Here is a 26,264-nt window from a genome sequence, read left to right on the forward strand (position 1 = left end):
GAAGAAAAGGGGTGGGGGGAAGAAAAGGGGTGGGGGAAGAAAAGGGGTGGGCTCACTGTGCCATCCTAGGCCTCGTGGGGGGAAGTCAAGTCTGACGGGCAGGAGTCGGCCTTGGCTCACCTCCATGGGTTCTGAACCAAGGCGTCAAGGATGCAGCCTGGCTGCTGCATGCCGTCAGCAGAGACTACAGATGCTGCTGCTGCTGGTCCTCCACCACCTTCTCATCTCTGTGCCAGGAGAAATCCTGGAACATGGGCACAGAGTGAGAGTGTGCCAGGGAAACCCAACAACAGCAGGGCTAGCCTCAGCAGCCTTTCTGAGTAATCTCCAGCCCTGAGGACTTCGTGATCTCCAGCGTTGTGAACACCTGCAAGGAAGAGGACACCACAAGGCAATGCTCCTGCTCTAAAAGGATGTGCGCCAGCTGTGCTGAGTGAACAAATTAAAACAGGCTGCTAATATAAAATATATTAGAATTAAAAAAACTCTGACAATGTGTTTCATGATTGTTTGTAAAGCTAGCCTACTTGACCCCCATTGAAAGCACCTCGCTGGAGTTTGGAGAGACTCTCGGTGGGTACAGGGTTAGAAAGATGCTTGGTTGATAAAGTTACCCATGCAAGTGTGAGGGTCCAAGTTCAAGTTCCAATCCCCACATTGAGTGTGCTGGCACAGGCTTATAAAATCTCCACATGATGGAGGCAGAAATAGTTGCATCCTGGATCTTACTGGCCAGCCAGCCTAGTGCTAGCACATGCTTGTAAAATCTCTGTGCCATGGAGGCAGAGATAGGTATATCCCAGGTCTTGCTGGCCAGCCCTGTCTCCAAAAGAGGTGGACAGTACCTAAGGTATGACATTCAAGGCTGTCCCACACACACGCGCAGGCATTCTCTCTCTCTCTCTCTCTCTCTCTCTCTCTCTCTCTCTCTCTCTCTCTCTCTCTCTCTCCCTCCCTCCCTCCCTCCCTCTCTCTCTCTCTCTCTCTCTCTCTCTCACACACACACACACACACACACACACACGCACACTCGTGCACACGTACACTCTCCTCTTCCTTACCTCACCACATGTGGGATGGATCCCAATGGTATCATTCAGTAGCTGCTTGGTAAGCCCACATTTCATTGCAGCTGCAAATCCCTGTGTTATTTCACCAGCATTTGGCCCCAGAAGGTGAAATCCCACCACACGCTCCTTTAACACAGGGCAGAACAGAGAATTCCCATAAGCCTAGGGTCAGAACGTAAATCCACTCCCTGCTGTTCACAGCTAAGACATACAGGGTCTCCTACAGGAAAGGAACTAGCAGAGAACAGCCCCTCAAAGGTCTTGTCCACGGAGGTGGTAAAGTGTGGTTATAACTAACTCACATGCTAACTTACTACCACACCCAAGTTTGTGGGTAGGATGTGACTTCTGGATAACGCTGAGACGGGGCCACACAAACCCTGCACATATAAACTAAAGGCCTGCACTAGAGTACCCAAGGGGTCAGATCTTACTAGAGGAGGGTTTGAGGCCCAGTGACCAGCTGCCTGCTCCTGACACTAGGCAGAACTTGGGAACGGCCAGTAGAGGCTGCCAGCAGGGTGGTGGGTATCCAGTCTACAGTGAGCCACAGGCTGTCCACCAACAAGACTGTTCATTGGATTCTGGCCTCCATGAGGACAGATGAAGGGAGTATGTAGGCAGACGACAGAGCCAGGCACAGGAGACATCTCAGCTCCGTCAGCACCTGCCTGTTGCCCTCTATGAATGTCTCTCCTAGGCACTCCACACGTGACATACCGCCACACAACTGTACACCATGCACAGCGCCGGATGGTGGCCATGGTGTTAGCATTCACAGTTCTAAACCATCAGGGTTAAACTGTTGGCTCTGGGTGGCCAGCTTCTCACTGCCTGACGGACACAGTTGAGCCTGGGAATCAGCTCCTGCCTCAGCCTCTGCAAACAGCTGAGAGAGCATTCCTGCCCCAGTTCCATCTTTAAAGATGTCATAGCCGGGCGGTGGTGGCGCACGCTTTTAATCCCAGCACTCGGGAGGCAGAGGCAGGCGGATCTCTGTGAGTTCGAGACCAGCCTGGTCTACAAGAGCTAGTTCCAAGACAGGCTCCAAAAGCACAGAGAAACCCTGTCTCAAAAAACCAAAAAAAAAAGATGTCATAAAAACCCAACTGGCAAGAATCCAACCTACATTTTAAGACCACAGTGGATGAGGCCTGGGGAGCAACTTGGGGTAGAGGGTGTGAGGTTTGGGGAGCAGCCCGGCTAGAGTGTATAAAGCTTGGGGAGCAGCCCAGGTAGAGGGTGTGCTTCATTCAAATGAGGCCCAGGGAAAATGGGGTCGAACAGAGAAGAGCAGAAAGCACAGCATCCAGGCATCTACATACATTGTCGAATTTGTTGCAGATTATCTTTGCATAACAGGTATTGTTGTCTCTGCCAGCGACTGTCCACTCCAGAGGCCAGAACAAGGTGTGGTACACCTGGACCAAAGGGAGAGGCTGACATTAGCATGCACGGAACCCACTCCTGGATATGCTCTTTAGTCCCCTAAGGTGGAGACAACAACACCTTGCAGCACCGGAAGCCTGAGACCCCACCTGGCCCGCTGATAGCCACACTGGAGCCAGGTTCCCAAAACGCCAGCAACACGTCACTTTTGCTTTGTGCAGCCATTAGTCAGAAAGAGAAACTGCCTCATGTTAGCAAAAGTCCATTTTCAAGCATTTAGAATGCTGTTGGCCCAAGGCACCACACCAGTTGCCATATGGGCTGAGAAGTGGATGATGAGACCCCATTGAGTGGCGTGATGGCCCCAAACTAAGAAGATCAGAAGACACAGAACCATTCTGCCTTCCAAGATGAAGCACAACACCTGGGCTACTGAGCCCAGCAGGGCACCCCCACCCTGCTCAGACAGCCAGGTCTCTGGGCGTCTCCTCTGAGTCACTGCACACAGGGTGAGGGCCTTTCCTACCTGCATCTCCACAGTTTTAATTCACACCCCTACTGTCCTCTCACCAAAGCTCTGTCCTTTTGATCACACAAAAGTAAGGGGGACAGAGTTTAGATTCACTTCAAATTCTTCCAAATAGGAGGATGATTTCTCTAACATTGGCATGAAAAGGACTTGCAAAGCTACAGCATAAAAAGTGGCTTCAAGGAAAGACGGTTGATCATAAAGGATTCTTACTTCCAGATTCTCTTTTTTATACACTTCGATGGCTTTCTCTTCAGACAGCCCACAGCAGCCATATTCCAGAGGTGTGAACACCGTGGTTGGGATGTTAACATAGTCACACTGGAAGAGAAACACACAACACTCTTATGACTTGTTTCCCAGCAAGTTTCTCAGCATGGGTTCATAAAAGGCAGTGGGCTGTGTCAGATCAAAAGTGGTTACAAGAGCCAACGGATGGAAGACTGGAGGAGTCGAAATGTGCTGGTGAGTGGGTAGGTGAGTGTGCCCAAAATATACTCATTATTTCATTCTCTGTGTGGATAGTTTCTTGAAAGTATGGTTGTAAACCACATGTGTGTCAGATGCCTACAAAGGCCAGATGAGAGCATTGGATCCCCTGGAACCGGAGTTGCAAACAGTTGTGAGTCACCATGTGGGTGCTAGGAATTAAACCTGGGTACTCTTCAAGAGCCATATGTGCTCTTAACCACTGAGCCCACTCCCCATCCCTTGTGTATGCATGTTTTTATGTATATAAATATGTGGATAGGTGTGTACACACATGTATGCATGTATATGTATGTGTGCATACATGCCTCTGTGTGTGTGTGTGTGTGTGTGTGTGTGTGTGTGTGTGTGTAGAGGCCCGAGGTTGATGCCAGGAATCGTCTTCCATAACTCTTCCACCTTATCAAATGAAGCAGGGTCTCTTAGTCAAACCCAGAGCTGGCTATACAGCTAGTCTTATTAGCCAGGTTGCTCTAGGGATCCCATCCCCACTTTCCAAGGCTGGAATTACAAGTAAGCCACCACACATAGGTTTTGAGGGGTCCCAACTGTGGTCCTTACACTTGATGGCAAGTATTTAACCACTGTCCCACCTCCCCACTTTGTTGAACTTCTGTTGAGTTCTCAAGACAGCATCCGAACTGAAGTCAGAAGGGTCGATATGGTACTTGGTGACACAAGCACCAGCAGCTAGAGACAAATTAGACTGATGTCTACCCCTTCAAAAAGACTCAGAGAACAGAAAAGCCTACTAGCTAGAGTTATTTCAAGAGGAGAATGGGCTGAGCAGCACAATTCAAGAGACCTGAGCACCTAGGTGAGAGGTTCATGTAGGAGCTACCTCAGTACGTTTGCTGTCTGGTGTCTTTGTAAATGGAGCTGGGGGACATATGGCCTTCTACCTTCCCCATGGCATATCCCAAGTACACCGAGAGGACATGCAAACTCACAAGAGTAGAGTCACCACCCGTCACCTGCTAGCCCAGCCACGGTATCCAGTACTACTGACAGAGCAGAGCTTTCCAACCAAGGGAGAGACCCCATGAGGACACAAACCTCGAGTTAGTCATTATCTGATGATACACCTACTAGAAAAGCTCATTGCCTCCTCTGTGGAATTACCCAGATCCCAAATATCTCATTAAGGAATACCAAGACAAGAAACCACACTGTCCAGAGCAGCAGTTTTCATCTTGTAAAAGGTGAAATTGAAATCACAAGTGAATGGGACTTACCAAGCAGGCAGTGTAAAAGGCTAGCCTCCTGCTCAGGAGGGGACACTCTCTGTTGTCAGCTGCAGCAGGCCACTTATGAAACCTGTTTCCAGTTCATCAGATAATTCAGGCATCTTTCCCTGCCCTGGGGCAACTGGCTCACAGCACCCTGACACATAACCACATCTGTGGATTGTCATCTGTGGGCTATCTGAGCCTCCACCCATCTGGTGAGTCCTGGAGCTGGACCCACAGTAAACTTTCACTATCACAAGGATGTAAAAAACAAAAGTTTTATCAACTCTTTAATCGCTAGTAACTTAACTGCAAATTATCCCTAAGAACTCTTATTTAGAAAATGAGTCAATGAGTGTTATTTGTACTAATTCTGAAATCCTAATTTTGATCAAGATACTATCTCAGGGCTGGGGATGAAGCTCAGTGGTAAAACACTTACTTAGCATTCATGAGACCAAGACTTCAGCTTCAAACACATACACACAGATATACACACATACACATATAAATACACACATGCACACATGCACAAAGATAGACACACATAAACACTCACCTTTACATGGAAGATATGTACACATTCACACAAAGCGGGGAAGGTGGAAGAGGGAGGGAGAGAGATATACACACAGAGAAACGTGCATATACACATCATATGCATTCAAACACATACAGAGAGACACATATACAACGGCATAAACACAGACACACGAATAACAGACACATAAAGAGACACAGAGACATATTCCCAGACACACATAGATACAAACACACAGGTCAATAGTAGGGAAAAGCTTACCTTTTCCAAAGAGGCCCCAAAGAGTCTTCTGGCTAGCAGCTTGCCTGCCTGTATGGCAACAGGTGTGAGCTCTGGTTTGCCCTCCAGTATGTCCCCAATAGCATACACATGAGGAACGTTGGTCTGTTCCACATCATTTACTGGTATTTTGCCATTCCTGGTAGGGTGAGGAGGAAAGCACACTGAATACCTGGACTGCTGACTGGCCCCATGAAGATCAGCAACACGGAAGCTTCCACAGCCTGGGCACCGAGGTGTCCAGTGACCTAGAAGACATCAGCTCAGCCCGTGCTTCCTGCAGCTCTGAAGCTTTCACTTTCCCCACAACCTTCAGGGCTCCAGAAGTTCTCTTTGACTCATGAAAGACATCAAATTACACTCTAAATTACAGACAGTGGGAGAGCATACTTCTATGAATATGTTTCTGGATTGCTACTGATTACATGAGCTCTTTAAGGCTTGTGCTAAGAATCCCTACTGGCTGATCCAGAAATTAATACCAGTTGGCATCATCAGTTGGTGAGAAATTTGAGGCATCAGAATGTTCTATCTTATCAAGTTACAGAGTCTTATGGGGTTTTGTGCAGGAACAGAGCCACGACCCTACACTTACTTCTCATTGATTTTGACCCCGATCTTCTCCAGCCCTATTTTCCTTGTACAGGAGTCACGACCAATTGCTAACAAAACCTGCATTTAGAGAAGAGACCAGAGGCATAAATTATCCCCATGAGAATGACAAGGGATACACCACTACAGATGCTGGAGGCATTAAAAGGATAATGATGAAATATTATAAGCAGCCTGTACCCGTGAATTTGATAGAATTCTTGAAAGACATGGCTTAGCAACAGCCTCCGTTTCTTCTCTGTGCCTGTGATAAAATAGCCCAACAAAGGCCTCTTAAAGGAGCCACAGTTCACAGTGGGGAAGTCAAGGCTTCAGGCTCGCAGCAACTGGCCACAGCACATCCACAATCAGGAACAAACAGTGATGGACACATCGACTGCTCAGCTCTCCTTCGTGATTTATACAGGGCAAGGTGCCAGCCATGGAACGGCACAGTCCACAGTGAGCAAGTCTTTCCATCTCAATTAACACAATCAAGATAATCCCCCAAGCATGGCCAGAGATACATCTCCTGGGTAATTCTGGAGTCCGTCTAGCCTTAACCATAACACAACTCCACACAGGAAGCCCACATCAGCTTGTGAGTTGTGACCTCTCCAAGCCTACACATTTCTGTACTAGCCCAGAATATCTCAGTCTGTGACAGGATTTGGAGACAGGGAAGGATTTGGTGATAACTAAAGAAAAATGAGGTCCTGAGACCTTACTATGGCTTAGACAAATGTTTTCTAAAGGCTCTTGTGTTAAAGAGTTGATCCCAGCCTGTGGAGCCCCTGGGAGCTGGGGAACCTTTGAGAAGTGGGGTCTATGAAGAGGAAGTGAGGTCACTAGGAGCAGGCCTTTTCAGGGGATTGTGGGACCTCGGCCCTGTCTCATGCTCTTTTGACTCATATGTCATGCCTTGCCTTAAACCCAAACTACACACAGGGAACTGTATTAACAGCCATGCAATGTCTAACCCAATCATAGATACACATAGCACCAGTGGCCCTAGAAATGCCACCTAGACATACCATGCCAGGCACTGAGGAGCAAATGCCACAGTATGATAGTGTGATATGAAGTCTGTGGTGACAGAACCAAGCAGGGTGACTGGGGACCAGGAAGGACATGTTCCACTGCTCTAAAGAGTGTACCTGTTTCAGCACATGCATGTGCCAAAAATGATCAGTGGTACAACGGGACTGATCATCTAACTGTAAGCTATATATGAGCAACTGTATAGCAGTGTGTTGGAAATCTTAGCTGAAATGGACTAATTCCTAAAAGAACTAATAAATCAAAAAGAACTCTTTCTTTTTAAAAAAATGTGTTCACACATTCCCCTAGACAATTTAAATTTAGACGGTTAGTTCTATCAGTAAATTCCATAAGCACAAAACTCCAATCCTAATATTATGTAAGATGTGGGGGACACACTATCAATGTCTTTCATGAACCAGAATAATCTTGACAGTTCAGCCTAAAATGTTTAAGATGTAAAAGACAATTATAAGCCAAAGCCTGGTGTGATGACACACACAGTTATCCCAGCACCTAGAAGACCAATGCAGAAGGACCACTGAGTTTAAGGCCAACCTGAACTCCATAATGAGTTTAAAGCCAGCCTTGTCTATTTAGTGAGAGACTGACCCAAACAGACACACAAATGCATATACACACAAACACCCACGTGTACACACACCCTCATACACCACACGTGTGCTATACACCAACATGACTTTTAACTAAAGATATTTAAATTCTAAACAATTAATTTGAAATCACTGAACTGAGTCGATAGAATCCAAAGTTAGCTGATGATTGGGAAGTCACTCAACACCTTGACAGGTTTAAAAGAAACCAGTGCTTCCCAATAGCTGCAGAAATAGTTACAACCGAACATCTGTGCTTAATTTTAAAATAAAGAAACAAAACAAGGTGAGCAAAAGGAAGAAACACTTGGCAAACAAAAAATAGAATGGCCTCGATTGCCCACCAGCGCATCGTGGAGAGTTTCACTCTTTCAAACCTGCCTTTTGCTACAGAGAACAAGGCAAGTCACAAGCTGGCAGCCTGCACATAAATCTTGCACTGGGGTCCTGACTAGTATGTTGTTCTAGGTGGCTTTCTGTGGCTTTGATAAACACTGGCCAACGAACTTGGAAGGAAAGCGTTTATTCCTACTTACACTTCCAGGTCATAGTTCATCATTCTGGGAAGTCGGGGCAGGAATTCAAACAGGAGCAGAAGCAGAAACCACAGAGGAAGCTGCTGCCTGGTCCCTATTCAGTTTGCTTTCATATTTCTTCCTGCCTGGGGCAGCACAGTGTGTGTGGAGGGTGGCCCTTCCACTTCAATCAGGAAAACAACCAAGGACAGGACCACACACCGGCCTGATAGAGAAGAGTCCTCCATTCCTCTGTTGAGGTCCCTTCTTCCTGGATGTCTCTAGTCTGAGTCAAGTTGACAAAACTAACCATCACTTACAGCTGGTAGGAGACAAAACTGCTCTTCCTGCCAGAGAATATGAGTCTACACACAGAAAATCCAAAGCAATGTAAGGAAAGGGTTTCAGGAAAGAGTTACACAAATAATTTAAAAACCTCACAAAATTAGCATTTTTATACAGCAGGCACAGTAAAAAGACAAAAAGAAATCTATAGCTCACAACTCCAGCTTCCTTACCAGGCCAGGCTGGTCCTAGGGACCCCAGGCAAGACACTATGTACAACCAGCTAACACTCCCTAAAGCTGGCCCACAAACCCAGACTGTACCCCCTTCTCTGGACTCCATATTCCGGCCCACTACCTCAGCAGAAAGCTTCTGCTGTACTAGAGGCCATGCCCTACTAGGAATCCCAGAGACCAGGCAGGTACCCGTAACTCCAGAGGCCACACAGGTACTTGGAACCACAGAGGCAAAGTTGGCACCCAAAACCCAGAGGTTTTCCAGAGTGCAAAAACATCAGCGGAGACACTAATGAACCTGAAAACTTGCCAGTCACCAGAACTCTTGAACAATTAGACCAGAAAACCAGAGAAAATACAGAAACTAAGGAACGAAATACCCATCTAACAAAGAGAAACTCGGGGATCAACATCTAGACATATAATCACCCCAAACCCAGAGCCTAAATGCCAGTGTAGTCGACAATAGAAAGGGCAATATGGCACCACCAGCGTCCAACTATCCTTTGACAGCAAGACCTGAACATTCCAGCACAGATGAAGTACACAACTGAAGAAAACAACCTTACAACAACTTTATAAAGATGACAGAGGTCCTTAAAGAGAAAATGAAAACAATTCATTAAAGAAATCAAGGAAAAGACAAACAAAAAATGGAAGAAATCAATAAATCCCTTAAAGAATGCCAAGAAAGTCAAGAAAAAAAATAAACAGGCAAAGGAAACTGTTCAAGATCTGAAAATGAAATAGAAACAATAAAGAAAACACAAACTGAGGATATTCGAGAAATGGAAAATCTGGGTAAGTGAATAGAAACTATAGATGAATCACCAAAAGAATATAGAAGATGGAAGAGAGACTCTCACGCACTGAAGGAAAATAAAGAGAGAGATTCATCAGTCAAAATGATAAGTTGGGCTGGAGAGATGGCTCAGAGGTTAGGAGCACTGACTGCTCTTCCAGAGGTCCTGAGTTCAATTCCCAGCAACCACATGGTGGCTCACAACCATCAGTAATGAGATCTGGTGCCCTCTTCTGGTCTGAAGGCATACATACAGAAAGAACCCTGTATACATAATTAATAAATAAGTCTTAAAAAAATTTAAAGAAGAAGAAAATGTTAAGTCTAAAAAAAATCCTAACACAAAACATTCAGGAAATCTGGGACACTGTGAAAAGACCAAATCTAAGACAATAGGAATAGAAGAAGGGAAGAATTCCAGCGCAAGGCCCAGAAAAATATATTCAACAAAATTAAAGAAGAAAAATTTCTCAACCTAAGGAAGGACATGTCTATAAATATACAAGAAGCTAACAGAACACCAAATAGGTTGGACTAGAAAAGAAAGTCCCCATACCACATAAAAATCAGAACACTAAACACACAGAACAAAGAAAGAATATTAAGAGTTGCAAGCAGAAAAGACCAAATCACATATAAAGGCAGACCTACTAGAATTACTCCTGACTTCTCAGTGGAGACTCTAAAATCTAGAAGGGCCTGGAGAGATGTCTTTAAGAGACCATGAATGACAGCCCAGACTACCACACCAAGCAAAACTTTTAAACACCACACATAGAGAAAACAAGATATTTCATGACAAAGATAAAATTAAACAATATCTTTCCACAAATCTAGCCCTACAGAAGGAATTAGAGGGAAAACTCCAACCCAAGGGGTTAACTACACCTACAAAAACATAAGGCAATAATAAATCAAACATAGGCAAATGTCAAAGAGGGAGAAACACACACACACACACCACAAGCAACAACAAGAACAGCGTAACAGGAATTAATATCATCGGTCACTAATACCTCTCAATATCAATAGACTCAATTCCCCAATAAAAAGACACAGGCTAACAGAATGGATACAAAAACAGGATATAAGAAACGCACCTCAGCCGGGCACTGGTGGCGCACACCTTTAATCCCAGCACTTAGGAGGCAGATCTCTGTGAGGTTAGGGCCAGCTTGGCCTACAAGAGCTAGTTCCAGGACAGGCTCTCTGCTCATGTTAGGTTGTGTACCTTGGTCTTAGGAAACTCCTAACAGGGGGAGCAGGGCTGTCTCTGACTCTGTTACCTGCTTTGGGGACCCTTTCTTCCTACTGGTTCCTCATCCAGCCTCAATAGGAGAGGAGGTGCCTAGTCTTACTGCAACTTGATATATCATGGCTGGTTGATACCCATAGGAGGCCTGCCCTTTCCGGAAGAGAAAGAAGGAGTAATAGAGGGAGAAAAAACAGGTTGAGGGAGAGACTGGGAGGAGAGGAGGGAGGGAGCAGAAAATGTCATCAGGCTTGGAAAATATTAATTACAAACTGAAAAAATGTATACAATGACAATTTTACACACACACACACACACAAACACACACCACACAAAGAAACTACTTGTGACCATATAATACACAACACCTAGGAACAAAGACATTTACTAGAAGCCAAGGCGACCTCTGCTGGAGCCACTAAGATCTCAGCTCCTAGACTGACATATCATGTTCCTGGACCACTAAACACATCAATAGCCACCATCTGTACACACCATGCGACACTAGGCAAAGCCTTAGCTGGTGAGTGTCTTCTGGCTTGGGTATGCACTTTTAATTTGCTTGGTCCTCCTTACACTCATGTTTAGTTTTTCGATATTTATATAATTCACACAAGGAAAGATTACATAGCAGTTGTACAGTTTATATTAAGACTGTAACTGAGAGACCTCTGGCACCTCAGTCTCTCGGGTCATTCACACTGGTTCAAGAATTGGGAACTCTTTGTCTTTGAAAAGGAAAGCTTGCTTTATTTGTTTATAAAATACACTTGATCTCTACCAGAAAAATTTCCAAATAAACTTATATATGAAATATCTTATTCTCCAGAATAAGAGACCAGTGAAGTTTGGATGTTGACTTCCAGAGCTCTGTGGACAGTCACGCATGTGCACACTTCACCAGAGAATTCTTCACATGTCACTGAACATGAGTGTATGGCAGCCCCCTGATGACAGCTGCTGCCTCCTCTTACAAAGAACTGCAAACAGTAAACCTAGTGTCATTTCCCAGCACCTTCTTCCACCCTTTGCAAGAACACTCACCACACACACTCACCGTGTTGTATGTCCCTTCAACTGTTTCCGGTCCTTCCGTAGACTTAGCCACGACTTTCAATACTCCAGGCGAGCCTTTTTCCATTTGTTGAACCTAGTAAGGACACACGAGGTACTGGCTCTAACATGACAGAGAACACGCTAACCAAAGGATACTCATGTATGGGTGTGCTTACAGGGTGATGATCACATGTGTGTTTGAGCACAACAGAGATCTCTGGACTAAGCAGAGAAAGAAAATATCCATGTTCTACATTTTGCAGTTAGAACAAAATCGAGGATTCACTGAGATTGGAGCCCCCACCAAAAATAAAGGAACAGAGAGAGGAAGGCTTCCAGGTGTTGACTTACTAAGTGGTTCCACTGGGTGAGTCAGGAAGATTAGCAGGGGTCTAAGTGGGAAGCACAGTACTTGGATGTCACTTGTCACATCTGAAGTGCAGTGCTGTCTATGGCCTTTCTGAATGAGTGTGGGGCTCAGGAGCGACACCTAAGGGAAGCTGTTAATATGAGTACTCTGTGCACTCACACAAAACTTATAGCTACCGGCCACAGAAATCATTCATGAAACATACAGGGCAGTGAAGAAACATGCAGACAAAAACAAATGGGCACCAGAATCTGCTGGCTGAGCAGACTGGATGGGGAGGCACAGGCTGGGGCCTCATCAGCCAGAACAGCGAGCACTTGGCAGAGGAGACGTGACGCTGTGTGCAGCAGAGAGGCCTGTAATGTATGGGCACAGATATGACCACTGCGATTCCTGAAAAGCAGCTTTAAAAGGAGTAAAAACATGGGTGTGAAACAGGCAACAAATCAGAGCTGGTACGCAGAGGATGTTTGTAAAGGAAAGGAACGATGGGGACTCAGTCAGGAGGCATGCAGAGCCACTTTGTCTGAGGACGAAAGCTGACGAGAAGACAGAAGAGTGATGATGTCACAGCCTTGAGAAGATCACAGGGAAAGAAGGGAGAGTCAGGGTGGGTATGTTTGCAGACCTGGGGTAGACATGTCACTTTCAGCCCTGTGTGAGTGTGTGCAGACCTGGGGTAGACATGTCACCTTCAGCCCTGTGTGAGTGTGTGCAGACCTGGGGTAGACACGTCACCTTCAGCCCTGTGTGAATGTGTGCAGACTAGTTTATTAGATGAAATGAAAGAGGGTAAAACTTTAAAAAAGATTTTTAAAAGACAGCAAAAGCGTCCACGCTGCTCAGACTTGCCAAAACAGGAGTGAATTTCCTTTGGAACTTGACACCTTGTTGTTCCATGTAGGATCCCACCTTCTCTGCCATTTCTTGATCAAAGCCACGAAGAAGGACAGAGCGTACCATAACTGTCACGTCTAACCCCAAGCCAGCCAGGAACCCCGCGCACTCCAGACCGACATAGGAGGAGCCGATGACTAGCGTGCGCCCAGGGCAGTACGGCAGAGAGAAGAGGTCATCACTGAAAGAGACAAGACGGGTCTCAGTGTGTGCTGATCTTTGGTTGGAAAGGCAATTCAGTGCCTGAGTGGAGACACTAAAGAACACAACAGCTTCTAGAAGCTTCGAGTCGGGTCTACTTGAGAGGATGTGGAAAGGACATGAGTCAGTGCATTCAAAATCAAGTAAGATCACAAGCAAATTATTTAAAAGACAAAACAGAGGGCCTGAAGAGATGGCTCAGTGGTTAAGTGCACTGTCTATTCTTGCAAAGGACTAGGGTTCAGTTCACAGCACCCATATGGTAGCAAACAGCCAACTCTAACTCTCGTTCCAGAAGATCTGATGCCCTCTTATGGCTTCTATGGGTACTGCACAAATGTGGTGCCCAGAAACACATGCAGGAAAACTTCAGTACATAAAATAAAAATAAATTAATTTTTTGGATCTGGGTTACCTCACTCAGGATAGTATTTTCTATTTCCATCCATTTGCATGCAAAATTCGAGAAGTCATTGTTTTTTACCGCAGAGTAGTACTCTAATGTGTATATATTCCACACTTTCTTCATCTCACTCATAATTGGTTTCGAGTCATGGATAGGGGGCCACTGAGTCTATAATTTGTGGTCCTAAAGAAGCTAAATAAGAGGGCAAACTCAAGGAAAAACATATAGTTATCCTCCTGGCTATGGGAAATAGACAAGATCGTCGGGCAAAAAATTGGAATCTTGGGGGTGGGGTGGGATGGGGTAAGGGGAGATGGAGAGAGAAAAGTGTGAAGGAGAGGATGAGGGGAACTTGGGGAAACGGGATGATTGGGGATATAGGAAGGTTGGATAGGGGAGCAGGGAAACTCATATCTTAGTTAAGGGAGCCACCTAAGGGTTGGCAAGAGACTTGAACTTGGAGTGGCTACCAGATGCCCAGGGCAATGTCCCCAGTTAGTTCCTTGGGCACCTGAGGATAGGGAACCTGAAATGAACCTATCCTATAGCCATACTGATGAATATCTTGCATATCACCATAGAACCTTCATCTAGCAATGGATGGAGATAGAGACAGAGACCCACACTGGAGCACGGGACTGAGCTCCCAAGGTCCTAATGAGGAGCAGAAGGAGGGAGAACATGAACAAGGAAGTCAGGACCACGAGGGGTGCACCCACCCACTGAGACAGTGGGGCTGATCTATTGGGAGCTCACCAAGGCCAGCTGGACTGTGACTGAAAAAGCATGGGATAAAACCAGACTCTCTGAACATGGCGGACAATGAGAGCTGACGAGAGGCCAAGGACAATGGCACGGGGTTTTGATCCTACTTCATGTTCTGGCTTTGTGGGAACCTAGACAGTTTGGATGTTCACCTTCCTAGACCTGGATGGAGGGGGGAGGACCTTGGACTTTCCACAGGGCAGGGAACCCTGACTGCTCTTGGGACTGGAGAGGGAGGAGAAGAGGAGTGGGGGGAGGGGGAGAGGGGCGGAAGGAGGGGGAGGGAAATGGGAGGCGGGGAGGAGGCGGAAAATTTTTTTTTCAATAAAAAAAAATAAAATAAATGAATAAATAAATTTAAAAAAATCAAAATAGAGCCAGGGTGGTGGTGCATGCCTTTAATCCCAGCACTCAGAAGGCAGAGGCAGGTCATTCTCTGTAAGTTCAAAGCCAGCCTGATATACAAAGCAAGTTCCAGGACAGCTAAGGCCGTTATACAGAGAAACCCTGTCTCAAAAATACAAAATAAATAAATAAATAAGAATAATAAAATAAAATAAAAAGGAAAGTACTTTGTTTCACAAGGGCACTGTGTGTTATGTGGATGTGGATGGTATATGAGGTATGTGCAGTGTGTATATGTGTGTGAACATGTGTGGCATGAGAAATTTTATAGTGTGTGGCATGTAGTATATAAGCTATGTGTAGGATGGGGTATGTGTGAACTGTATGATCTATAAGATGTGTGGCATGTGTGATGAGTGGTATGTATGGATGTGTACAGTGTATGAGATATATCTAGCGTATGGTGCGTGTAGTATGTGTGGTGTGTGGTACGCATGGATGTGTACAGTGTGTGAGGTATATGTGTGTGTGTGTGTGTGTGGTGTGGTATGCATGGATGTATAAGGTATATGAGATATAGATAGTACGTGGTATATGTTGTATGTACTGTGTATAAGATATGTGCATTAAGTATGGTATGTGTGCTGTGTGCAGATGTATGGTGCATGAGTTACATGTGATTTGTATGTTGTTGGTGTGTGCAGCCTGCGTGGATGCGTACAGTGTGTGAGGTATGCATAGAGTATATGGTTATGTGCGGTGTGTGTGGACCTGATGAAAACATATTTCCTCAACACATATCTACTTCACAGTCTGAAGTCCCTGCAGGGTCATGGTCTCTAAGGGCACCTGGGGAACACTGGCGTGAATTTGCAGTGTAGGAAGAGCAGTGCTGCTAACTCATCTCTATTCTTGGCCATGCGACCTCACAGCTAGTCAGCTTGGCATCTTTGCTTCAGCCTCTTCTGGCAATTACCTAGAAACAGCATGGCTTCTGCGTGGGTTCTGCCTGATCTTACACCTCTTTGCTTTATTATGTTAACAGGGCTTCTTGTGCCATGTATACTTCTACCATGAATTCAAATTCTTCGTGAAATAAGACAAGGAGCATATAAAACGGGAACATTAGCACACACAACGCAGCGAAGTTGAATGGTCTACCTACTCTTACCTCGTAATACAGTATTCCTTATCTCCTTGGATTCCCAGGTACCGTGGCCTTTCACCTGTTGCTATGACAAACTTCGAAGCAGTGTAAAAAGTCTCCTGTCCTTTCTTGTTGGTTGCCTTGAAAAGAAGGAAAATAAATTTCAGCAGTCTCATGGCCACCCGCATATGCTCATTCCACAGGAGTGACAGGTATGCAAGAGTCAGCGGTGCCGTGTGACTGGCACCACACAGACAGCTCAAGTCGGTACAGCGCAGGGATCACAGCCCCACTCTGGGGCTGGGGTGGCAGAGTTTAGGATGGCTTCACAGAAGGCCTGGAGACAAGAAGACTGCCTCTATCGGATTGGTGTGGCTAAGTCTACGCTGCATTCACTTATCTGATGACTGAGTGGGAAGGCAGTACCACCCTGGGCAGGCTGTATATGAGAGCTGGCCGAATACGAGCCCGGAAGCAAGCCAGTAAGCGGCTTTCTTCTGTGGTTCCTGCCTCTGCTCCTGCTTGCACTCCTGCCCTGAATGACCTGGGCGTGTAAGCCTGGAAGGGAGGCTGGAGCTAAAAATGAAGGTTCTCACATACTACGCCACAGATCTTCAGCTAAGGAGAGCCTGCAAGAGCTATCGGTAATTTGTGATTGTATGAATAATTCAAAATGCATTTCCAGGTAAGAAATTGCAATGCCGACAATGGTGTTTAAACAGTGGATGTCACGACCAGCTGGAAAGTGGCACCAAGCCAGTGGCTTCTTAGGACAGTTGTGAAGCAGACAAGTGAGGGTAGGTGGGACTGAAGAAGCTCTGTGCCAGCCTTGAGGGAGAAGAGGGCCCCAGGGGAGGCCAGGTGGGCAGGGCAAGTCAACCATCTGCCAGGCCCTGGACAGGTTGAGAAACGAACTAACTCTTGTTGCTACAGAGTCTGGAGGGATTGAAGAAGCAACCTCAAGCTGACCAGCCCTCACCTGTCTCAGCTGGTCTAACAACTGATCCTGTCAAGATTATCTCATGCTGTGTTTGTAAAAAGTACAAAACTATCCAGATGTCAATGGTGACACTAATTGCACACGGATCACGGAGGGCAATGCTTGATGTCCTTCCTAATTACAATTTAAAATGGTGGTCATTCAAATGACCTCATTTCCTTACAGAGATTCATGGTATATAAGCATCGCATGCATAACCTTGTAAAGCAGCCCCTACTGGACACTGCAGATTGAAGGCTACATTTTCAGTTTCCAAAAGCTCCCCACTGCTGAAATACTTTAGTCTTGTGCACTTCAAGCTATTTAAATATTTTGAATAACATTGAAATGAAAGGCAAACAATACCTTTAGATTAAGAGTTCTTTAAAATGTGTGTGTAATCAACATGCAGTGGTATGAAAAGCACATATGTGAGGCCACGTGTTGTATGACACGCCAGCTGCCGTCTTTACTGTGCAACATGGAATGCCCAAGACCAAGTGTACAGAATGGGAGACAAGGAACCAGGAGAATCCAGGTAGTACCTTGATTTTGTGCAGCTCGACAAACTCCCCGTAGGCGTTGACGTAGGTCACACCTTTCTCCCGAAGGGTCAGCCGGTAGCCCCAGTTCAAGGAGCTAATGTGGTTCTGAATGGCTTCTGTCATGACTTCCCAGTTGTGTTTCACTGGAAAACAACCAGGAGGAAGGCACACAGTGAAATTCTGTTGCTGATGTTTCTCTCATTTTTGAAACAGGGTGTTTCTCTGCTGCCCAGGCAGGCCTTGAACTCGTGATGTTCCTGTCTCCTGGGATCATATGTGGTACCATCACACACAAGCAGATTGCATGTGGCCACACATGAGCCACACCACCGGCTTAAAAACAAGAACATGATGTAGCTTAAATCTTTCCTGTGTCTGCTATGCTTTTTTTCTTCCCATTTCACATTACAAAGTGTGGGAGAAGACGGAGTTCTGAGAAGAAAAAAGGGAAAAAGTCACAGAGAGGTGCACACCCCACAGGGCAATGGCCACCATGCAAGGGGAGGGTCACTCTGTCAGGAAGATCCTCTCAGAAACCCTTCTTACACCAGGGGGCCTGCTTCCCTCATTCCACCTGGTGGGAAGAAGTCCTTGGGTTGAGAGGGACAAAGAAACCCACCTTCCCCTACGGCAAGTGTGAGCACTGCACAACACTGTTAAAATCAGTGTAAGACATTCACAATACAAGCTTTGCTTCTCTGTCCATTTTCCGTCCAAGGCTGACTCAGTTTGCACTGGATTTTCTGTTGTCATAGCCTTGGCAAACACTTCCCCAGGCCGGGGTGGGAGTTCTCCCTCTGGTGACCCAGCAGAGATTCTATGCATAGCATTAAAAGGAACAATAATGTGAATATGACCAATACAAACAGAAACCTTCCTTTGCAGAAAAGGTTGTGGAGGCACTGCCCGTTCTCTGGACATAAAGACTGCCCCCTGTGGTGGTTTGGAAGACAATGGCCCCCAAAGAGAGCTGCACTCTTAGGAGGTGTGGTTTTGCTGGAGTAGATGTAGCCTTGCTGGAGGAAGTGTGTCACCATGGAGGTGGGCTTTGAGGTCTCATGTACATCCAAGCCATGCCCAGTTTCTCAGCCCACTCCCTGTTGCCTGTAGATGGAGTTGTAAGAACTCTCGGTTCCTTCTCCAGCACCATGTCTCCAGCACCATGTCTGTCTGCATGCTGCCTTGCTTCCCGCCATGATGATAATGGACTGAACCTCTCAACTGTATGTGAGTCACCCCAATGTTCTCCTTTATAAGAGTTGCCATGGTCATGCTGTCTCTTCATGGCAATAGAAACCCCAACGAAGACATCCCTCACACAGAATTATCAGCAAAACCCTCCTGCGTTGCATCCCCTGCGTTGTAATATTAGGCCAAGTAAAACACTTATCCCCAAGTGTCATCTTTGCTTATTTTTAGTAGAGCAGGCCGAGCCGAAAACAGCAGCAGGGACAACAGACTGTGAGGCAGCCATTGCCATAACAGCTGCGGCAGAGGTGGAGTTGTGGAAAGCAGTCAGAAGGCCAGCCAACAGGAAAGGGGAGCCATGTTCCTAGCAAGGCCTTGGCAGCAAGGGAGCCGTTCTGCATGGGACATACAACTAGAGGCCAAGGTTAAGGCCATGAAAACCACCAGCAGTCTTGACAAGGGGCAGAGGTAGCAATGACTCTTGAAGAGTCCGAGCTGCCTGGGGACTGTGAACTGTAGCTGTCACAGCAAGCTGCAAAGGGTACCCATCCTGCCTAGGGCTGAGGAATCCCCACCTCCTAATCCTACCCTGTTCCCCCACTGCCCAAGAACTGTAACACTAGAGGGCGCCATCTGCTGCCACGCCCTCCTGTCCGAGTCCATACCCTGCTGGACACCAGCACTTCTATCTAGGTGGAGCCAGGGCAGTCCAGCCAGCGGACAGTGGCAGTCATTGACCACAGTCCACTCTCCTGGCCAGCCTTGCTCACTTCCACTCCCAGTTGGCTCCCTGTGAGATGCTTTTGTGATAGTAAGTTTCGGTTTGTTTGTTTTCTCAGTGTTGGGGATGGAACCTGGGGCCTTGTGCACACTAGGCAAGTCCTCTACCAGGTCCTTCCTTACATTTCCATACAATAAATGGCTGAAACTCAGAGTTGCCTTTCCTCTCAAGCTATTGACCAGTTCTTTCTGGCATGAGACTAGGATTCAACTGCTGGTGCTTCCTCCAGCCGCCTCTTCTAGGTGGGACTCCGTCCTGCCTATGGGTGCTGGACTGGAGGCTCACACGCACCCCTGTGTGGCTCCACATTCACAAGACACAAGAGCCTGTCTGGGGAATCTGGTCACAATTGGGTGAGTCTAGAAAATAAACCAGCAACTGAGGGTTGGGGTCCCATCTCTTTCTCTTAGAAAGCCCCTCTCTAGCCCCAAGCACAGCCAATGGCACCAGGGTAAGAAAAGCTCTAGGGTTGGCAGCCTGGAGAGGTCACTTCCGTTACTGCATGCCCTCACAATGCAATGTTCTCCACAGCGGCATGTGTTTGCAAACTGCAGCCTAGAGGACCTTTCCTTCCAGTCCTCTGCGGAACTTTGACTGCAGTGGTCCTGTCCAAACAACCTTTACTGTAAAAAGCTGGGGCCCCAAACATGGCTGTGCATCAGCCTGCATGTCCTGCGAATAGCCAAGTCCCAGATCCCCCGAGCTACTCAGAAGACCAATTGGCCAAATCTAGGGCCTGGCTGTGTTCCACCCCGTGTCTATTCCTTCACTGTTAAATTGGATGAGAAAGCTCAGATAGTCTCGCAGGTTTATTTTTCAATATAAACTTTAAAATGATCACTTTTGAGCTTTGAAGGGGGAAAATAAATTCTCAGATTGTGATGGGTCTGCATAGTTATGAGCTAATCTCGAGATACGGCCTCTTCACAATATTGAGACAACCCCTCTAATTCGCAGTTCCTTTTGGTGTGCATAACAGTCTTCCCATGTACACCGTTAGCTTTGCTCCAAGGCATCTCATCATTTTTGTCATTTTTCACTATATTTTTAGCTTGTTATGGCTGGCAAGTAAGAGATGTGATTTTCACACTAACTGAACTAATTAATTCTAATATTGCTAAGCTCAATCTTTTATATGTCCTAGATATATCACATCGAAAAGTTAGACCTTTCCCCCATTAACCCTTTTCAAGCGTATGTCCTTTCCTCCCTGTGCAGTGGCCAGGGACACTACAGCCATGCACGGGGTGGCTCTGGGGCACTACAGCCATGCACGGAGTGGCTCTGGGGCACTACAGCCGTGCACGGGGTGGCTCTGGGGCACTACAGCCGTGCACGGGGTGGCTCTGGGGCACTACAGCCGTGCACGGGGTGGCTCTGGGGCACTACAGCCGTGCACGGGGTGGCTCTGGGGCACTACAGCCGTGCACGGGGTGGCTCTGGGGCACTACAGCCGTGCACGGGGTGGCTCTGGGGCACTACAGCCGTGCATGAGGTGGCTCTGGGGCACTACAGCTGTGCACGGGATGGCCAGGGGCACTACAGCCGTGCACGGGGTGGCTCTGGGGCACTACAGCCATGCACGGGGTGGCTCTGGGCACTAGCACTGTGCACAGGGTGGCTCTGGCCACTAGAGCTGTGCACGGGGTGGCTCCGGGGCACTAGCACTGTGCACAGGGTGGCTCTGGGGCACTAGAGCTGTGCACAAGGTGGCTCAGGGCACTATGCACATGCACTACATGACTCTAGAGCACTGTTAAGTATGAGCACTGTAGCCGTGCTCATACTTAACACAGAATCACACTCTCCAATAAATCTTTGCTTTCCACTCTTCACCCTGAAAAGAAGTTTCATATGTTAGCCTTACTGACAGAGTCTTTTAAAGCACAGTAGGTGTGAGATTTTATTAAATGGCTTTAGGTCACCATGTAAACCCTAGGGGTTGCCATTGTACTTCCCTGACCCGGATTCCTCTTGCTACCTACTGTGAGCCCTCAGAAGTGACACATATTCCTTTGTCACTTGGGTGACCTCCATAGGATGCACTTTTTTGTTTCTAGATTCACTTAGCATTGCAGTTACTTCAGTCTCAACTTTTCTTGAGTCTTAAAATACCCCAGCCTCCCGTTTCCTAGTCTTGTCAATCTACATCCCCAGTCCCTACTTTGTCACCATATGCTGTGACTCTGCTTCACAGCTCTTGCTCAGCTCTCTCTCCAGACAACCCTTCCCCAGAGAGCTAACCTTCTAGGACGTTCTGCAGATGCTTTCAGTAGAATGTGAATCAACATAAGGATTCACGGAGGAGAATTCTTAAATACAGAAATCCCACCCAGACACCAACCCACAAGTAGAGAAACGTGACTCCACCGACAACCACCAGCTCCTACACTAACACCCTCAGTGAGTGGCCTGGTGAAATGGGACTAGTCTCAGCTACCACACCCAGCCACTACTGCTACTACTCAACTGAACCCAGCTACTAACTGAGCCTGCCTGCGTTGTCCATCTCAGTGAGCCACAGCCCTCACCCAGTGCGCAACCTAACGCCTGCCTCTCTCCTCCACCTTAGGGAATCTGCTGGGTCTATGGCTGTCGGTCACTTGCAATACTCTAGACAGGCACTACCCACATCTGGATCGAGGTCTCTGGAGAGAGATAAACTCTCCACAAGGTCTCCTGACATCGCCACCATGAAGACTCTCCACCTCTGTGTTCTTCTGGTCACCACAGCCCATCACATCTGCATCACCAGCCTCCTAAACCCACCGCCCACTCTTAGCCCAGTATCTTTGCTCAGGTCTCTGCATTTCTTGCCTCATCTCTCCCTCCTCTTCCCAAATTCCTTAGTGCTTCCAGAAAGATCTCTAAACTGCAGCCTTGGCTTCTCCTGCCTTAGCTTAACCCTCGTTACTTCTGGGATAAAGTCTAGCTGCTTAGCTCTCTAAGGTCACTCCTTCCACCATCTTCACCTTACCCGTCCCCCAATAGACTGTATTTTCTCACATCTGCAGTTCTGGTCAACCTGCTTCTGGTCCTAATGTCCTCCTCCTCTGTGACTTTCAAGATGCAGCTTGAATGCCCAGTTGTGCATCCTTGTCATTCCAATTGCTCAGGAGGTAGAGGTAAGAGGATCACTGGAGCCTGGGAGTTCAAATCCCACCTGGGGAACATAGTGAGCAAGACCTTGTCTCAGAAGAAAAGAGGGGAGGGATGGTTAACATAGCATAGGTCAAGGGGTTACTGCATCCTTAAAGCTTTTCTCCTCTGATGCTGCAGGGGGCATCAGGTACCCCTCAAGTGATCTGCAGAGATTCTGCTGCTTCTGGGTGGGATCTGCTGTCCTTACCTTGCATGGTAGAGCCCCAACAGCAAAAGGGAATGGGACTCAGTCAAGATGCTTAACACAGATTTGGCACCACCAACGACCACTACAATAAACTTTCATTCTATTTTTTTCATACGGGGAAAAAATGGAAATGGCCATCTATGCCTTTCACCTTCTGCTGGACTTGCTCAAGTTTTGTCTCTAGGCCGAAGTCCCAGGACAGTGGCCGGCACTGTGGCCTCTGCAGCTGGTGGTCACGCCATAGGAATGAGTGACTGTCAGAAGCAGCTGCGGAGTCGTGGACTCAGCCTGTCTGGGTTTTCCAGCCCCCACTCACCCTGCTGGTTATATTCCCAGCCAAACCTCCTCGAGTCCTGCAAGGCCTGCCCCAGGAGGGCTGCCTGGTGCATCAGCTTCTTAGGAATGCAGCCCACATTTACACAGGTGCCGCCAAGGCCTGAAAAGAAAGCAACAGTCAACATTCCCCATGTGCTTGCATGAGGCTTCTCACATCAATGTGGGGTTATTAAAACATGTGAAAGTGATGTGTTGGCAGTGACAGGGACAACTTTTATCCTCCAAATGAGGCACAAATGACAAAGTCAACTTAATTTGCAATCTGCAGAGAAGACCCAATAATGAGTGAAAATGTGGGTCTATATGAAGAGCTCTGGAGACAAGATGGCACTTGCATCTGAGGCTCAAGGACAAGAGACACCTTAGCTAATGAGATAAGTGTTGCACCCTTGGAGCTTCTAGCCTCTCCTTAACACTCACTCCCCTGAGCCAACTGTCAGCCTGCAAAAGTTGCCTGGTGGTACCTATTCTGAATGTGACCTACACAAAACAGGCCAGGCCTGTGGGCCCCGTTGCAGACCTATGTAAGGAATTCTCTCCAGCGGCAGTCTCTTCCAGTGCACGGATTAGCGGGATCTTTTTGGATAGGAGAGGAAGAACACAGGGAAGAGGTAGGAGGAGGAAAAATATCAAGGGTATACACCCAGACAAGTCAAAGAACAAGCAAGGTGTGCTGCTACACCCTGGGAGGTCTAGGCTAAGGCCTTTGAATTAGCTTGAATCTCAAACAGTGTTTTGTTTTGTTTTGTTTTGTTTTGTTTTGTTTGTGGGGTGTTGCTTTTTCCATACTTACTTTACCTATAATGGTTCTGGGAAGAACGAGAAATCACAGTCAGGCTGGATACAGAAAAGAGTCCAGAGAGCAATGAAAACAAGGTTGGGACAGAAGAGTAAAAAGGTCAGAGCAGCAGCCAAAGCTAGCAATAGCAGTGACCACGAGAAGGGGCCAGAGCAAGTGCCAGGATCCACAGACAGTAGCATCAACCGTGTGTGGCCTTCCAGATGATGAGGCCTAACGTGTCAGGACCCGAGCTTCCCTTCCCTGTTCCTTGCTCCAAACTAACAAAGCCCAACCCAAAACCAATAAAACAGAGACAACCAGTTGTCAGGCTTCCAGGCTGGAGCAGACCAGGGACAAAAGAATGCACTTGAAGCATAAATGAACATTCTGCACAAAATCTGTGTGTGTTCTATGTTACTGAGAAGAAGGGGAAAGCCCCACATGACAAGGTGAGCACGCGGCCCTGTAGCACACAGCAGAGGTTCATGGCCAGGACCATGTGTGCTTCTCGTGCAATCAAAGGTGGACACTGACAACAGCAGTCACTAACTGTAATATTTTGCTTGTGTTCTGACAAATAAAGCTTGCCTGGCGATCAGAGGGTGGAGCTAGCCACTAGTTAACCATAAAGGTCTAGAGGTCTATACAGACAGAAGGAAGCGATAAGGCGGGGTGTAGGCAGGAAAGTAGTCCTTGCCGTCCGAGGATTCGGAGAGGAAAGAGGTGACTGTGGCTGATCCTTTGCTTCTCTGATCTTTCAGTTTTCGCCCTGAGACCTGGCTCTGGGTTTTTATTTAATGAGATCAATTCAGAGCGCGCTTTAGGCACTCTCCAGCCATCGAGCCCAGCTGTGAGACTAAGCAAAAACAGAAAGTGAACAAGACACAGCATATGCACTGTGCCTGCAACAATGTTAAAGGACTGGTGCATGCAAAATCTGCAGCAGAAGTGCAGGTGCTGGAACTGCCTTTCTTTTTGTAAAGCTGTACTGTTCGCACGCTCATTAGCAGAGTCTGCATCATTGCATGACTCACCCTCCTGAGACCAGGCAGGGTTACAGGAAACTACAGGAAAGACGCTGCCTGTAAAAGCATAGGATAAGAGCTGAAGAGATGGCTCAACAGTTAGGAGCTTTGGCTGTTCTTCCAAAGGACCCAGGTTCAATTCCCAGCACCTACATGGCAGCTCACAACCGTCTGTACCTACAGTTCCAGGAGATCTGGCACCCTCACACAGACATACATGCAGGCAAAACACCAATGCACATTAAATAAATAAATAAATTCATTAATTAAAGAGGACAAACAGGAACTACAGCTTACCCCAGGATGAGCCCTGAGGCGATGGGACCACAAAGTCTAGCACCATGACCTTCTTTCCCAAGTTGGCAGCTTCCTACAAAAACAACCACATGGTGTCTTGTCACCTTCTCACCCCCATTTTACCTCCCTTAAGTGAACAGTCTCAATTCCCTGGATACTACTCCATCCCAATAGAGTCAGTTACTACAAAAGCCTAGATTGCAAGATTGCGTTAACTTTGAAAAGTCATGGATGGCTCACTCATGTCCTTACCTTTGCGCAAGAGAGACCGCCAGAACCCCCGCCGATGATAATGAGATCGAAATCATGAGCCAAGTCTTCCTGAAGGAGCTTCTGCAGTAAACCATTGTGATGTGCCTATACCAAAGCAAACAGAACAGCACATGACTCCATTTTCGACCAGCATGGACTCTTTGACTAACAAATCTGGAGCTGAATAATTCATCAGTCAAGAACACATATTGATCCAGCAGAGAAACTGAGTTCAGTTCCAAGAACCACGATGGCTGGCTCACAACTGGAAACTGAAGCTCCGGGAATCTGACATCTCTGCCCCCTGCAGGCATCTGTGCGCATGCTCACACACACACACTCACACACACTCACACACACATTCAAAAACAAAAAAATGTATTTAAAAAAATACTCAATGCTGGGGATTTAACTTAGTGGTGGAGCACAAGGTCCCATGTTTAGTTCCTGGCACCAAAAATGAAGAAGAAAAGCAAAGAAAACGCTGAGGAATGATGGATCAAGCGTTTGTGTTGGGATTGTAAATCTACCTAGATCTAAGTATATATCCACTGTGAATAAACATTCTGATAGTTATCAGTGTCAGATGAGGCCACTTTCCATGGAGAAATGGTCAAATGTCACTTTTCAAGGTCTTGTTTCTCTGGTTTTTCTGCACCAGCGCTGTCTTCATGATCTCTCA

The 26,264-nt window shown here is 46.9% G+C and overlaps 1 protein-coding gene across 3 annotated transcripts in view; it reads right to left on the reverse strand.

The window, feature by feature from the left end:
- Nucleotides 1-214: 214 nt before the first annotated feature.
- Txnrd3 (thioredoxin reductase 3) overlaps nt 215-26,264 on the reverse strand; it is a 35,378-nt gene continuing 9,328 nt past the window's right edge. The window contains exons 4-16 of one of the 3 annotated variants that reach the window (XM_057773239.1): nt 25,583-25,687; nt 25,331-25,403; nt 23,208-23,327; nt 17,574-17,716; nt 16,074-16,189; nt 13,141-13,366; nt 11,920-12,012; nt 6,122-6,198; nt 5,509-5,665; nt 3,202-3,309; nt 2,396-2,491; nt 1,062-1,196; nt 215-367 (exon numbers count right to left, since the gene is read on the reverse strand). In XM_057773239.1, the coding sequence (XP_057629222.1) occupies nt 305-367; nt 1,062-1,196; nt 2,396-2,491; nt 3,202-3,309; nt 5,509-5,665; nt 6,122-6,198; nt 11,920-12,012; nt 13,141-13,366; nt 16,074-16,189; nt 17,574-17,716; nt 23,208-23,327; nt 25,331-25,403; nt 25,583-25,687 (1,512 nt within the window). In that variant the 3' untranslated portion in view covers nt 215-304. The remainder of the gene's footprint in view (nt 368-1,061; nt 1,197-2,395; nt 2,492-3,201; nt 3,310-5,508; nt 5,666-6,121; nt 6,199-11,919; nt 12,013-13,140; nt 13,367-16,073; nt 16,190-17,573; nt 17,717-23,207; nt 23,328-25,330; nt 25,404-25,582; nt 25,688-26,264) is intronic. The other 2 variants (XM_057773248.1, XM_057773256.1) reach the window with 2 other exon arrangements.

Source organism: Chionomys nivalis, chromosome 1, assembly GCF_950005125.1.
Source record: "Chionomys nivalis chromosome 1, mChiNiv1.1, whole genome shotgun sequence".
Lineage (NCBI taxonomy): Eukaryota > Metazoa > Chordata > Mammalia > Rodentia > Cricetidae > Chionomys > Chionomys nivalis.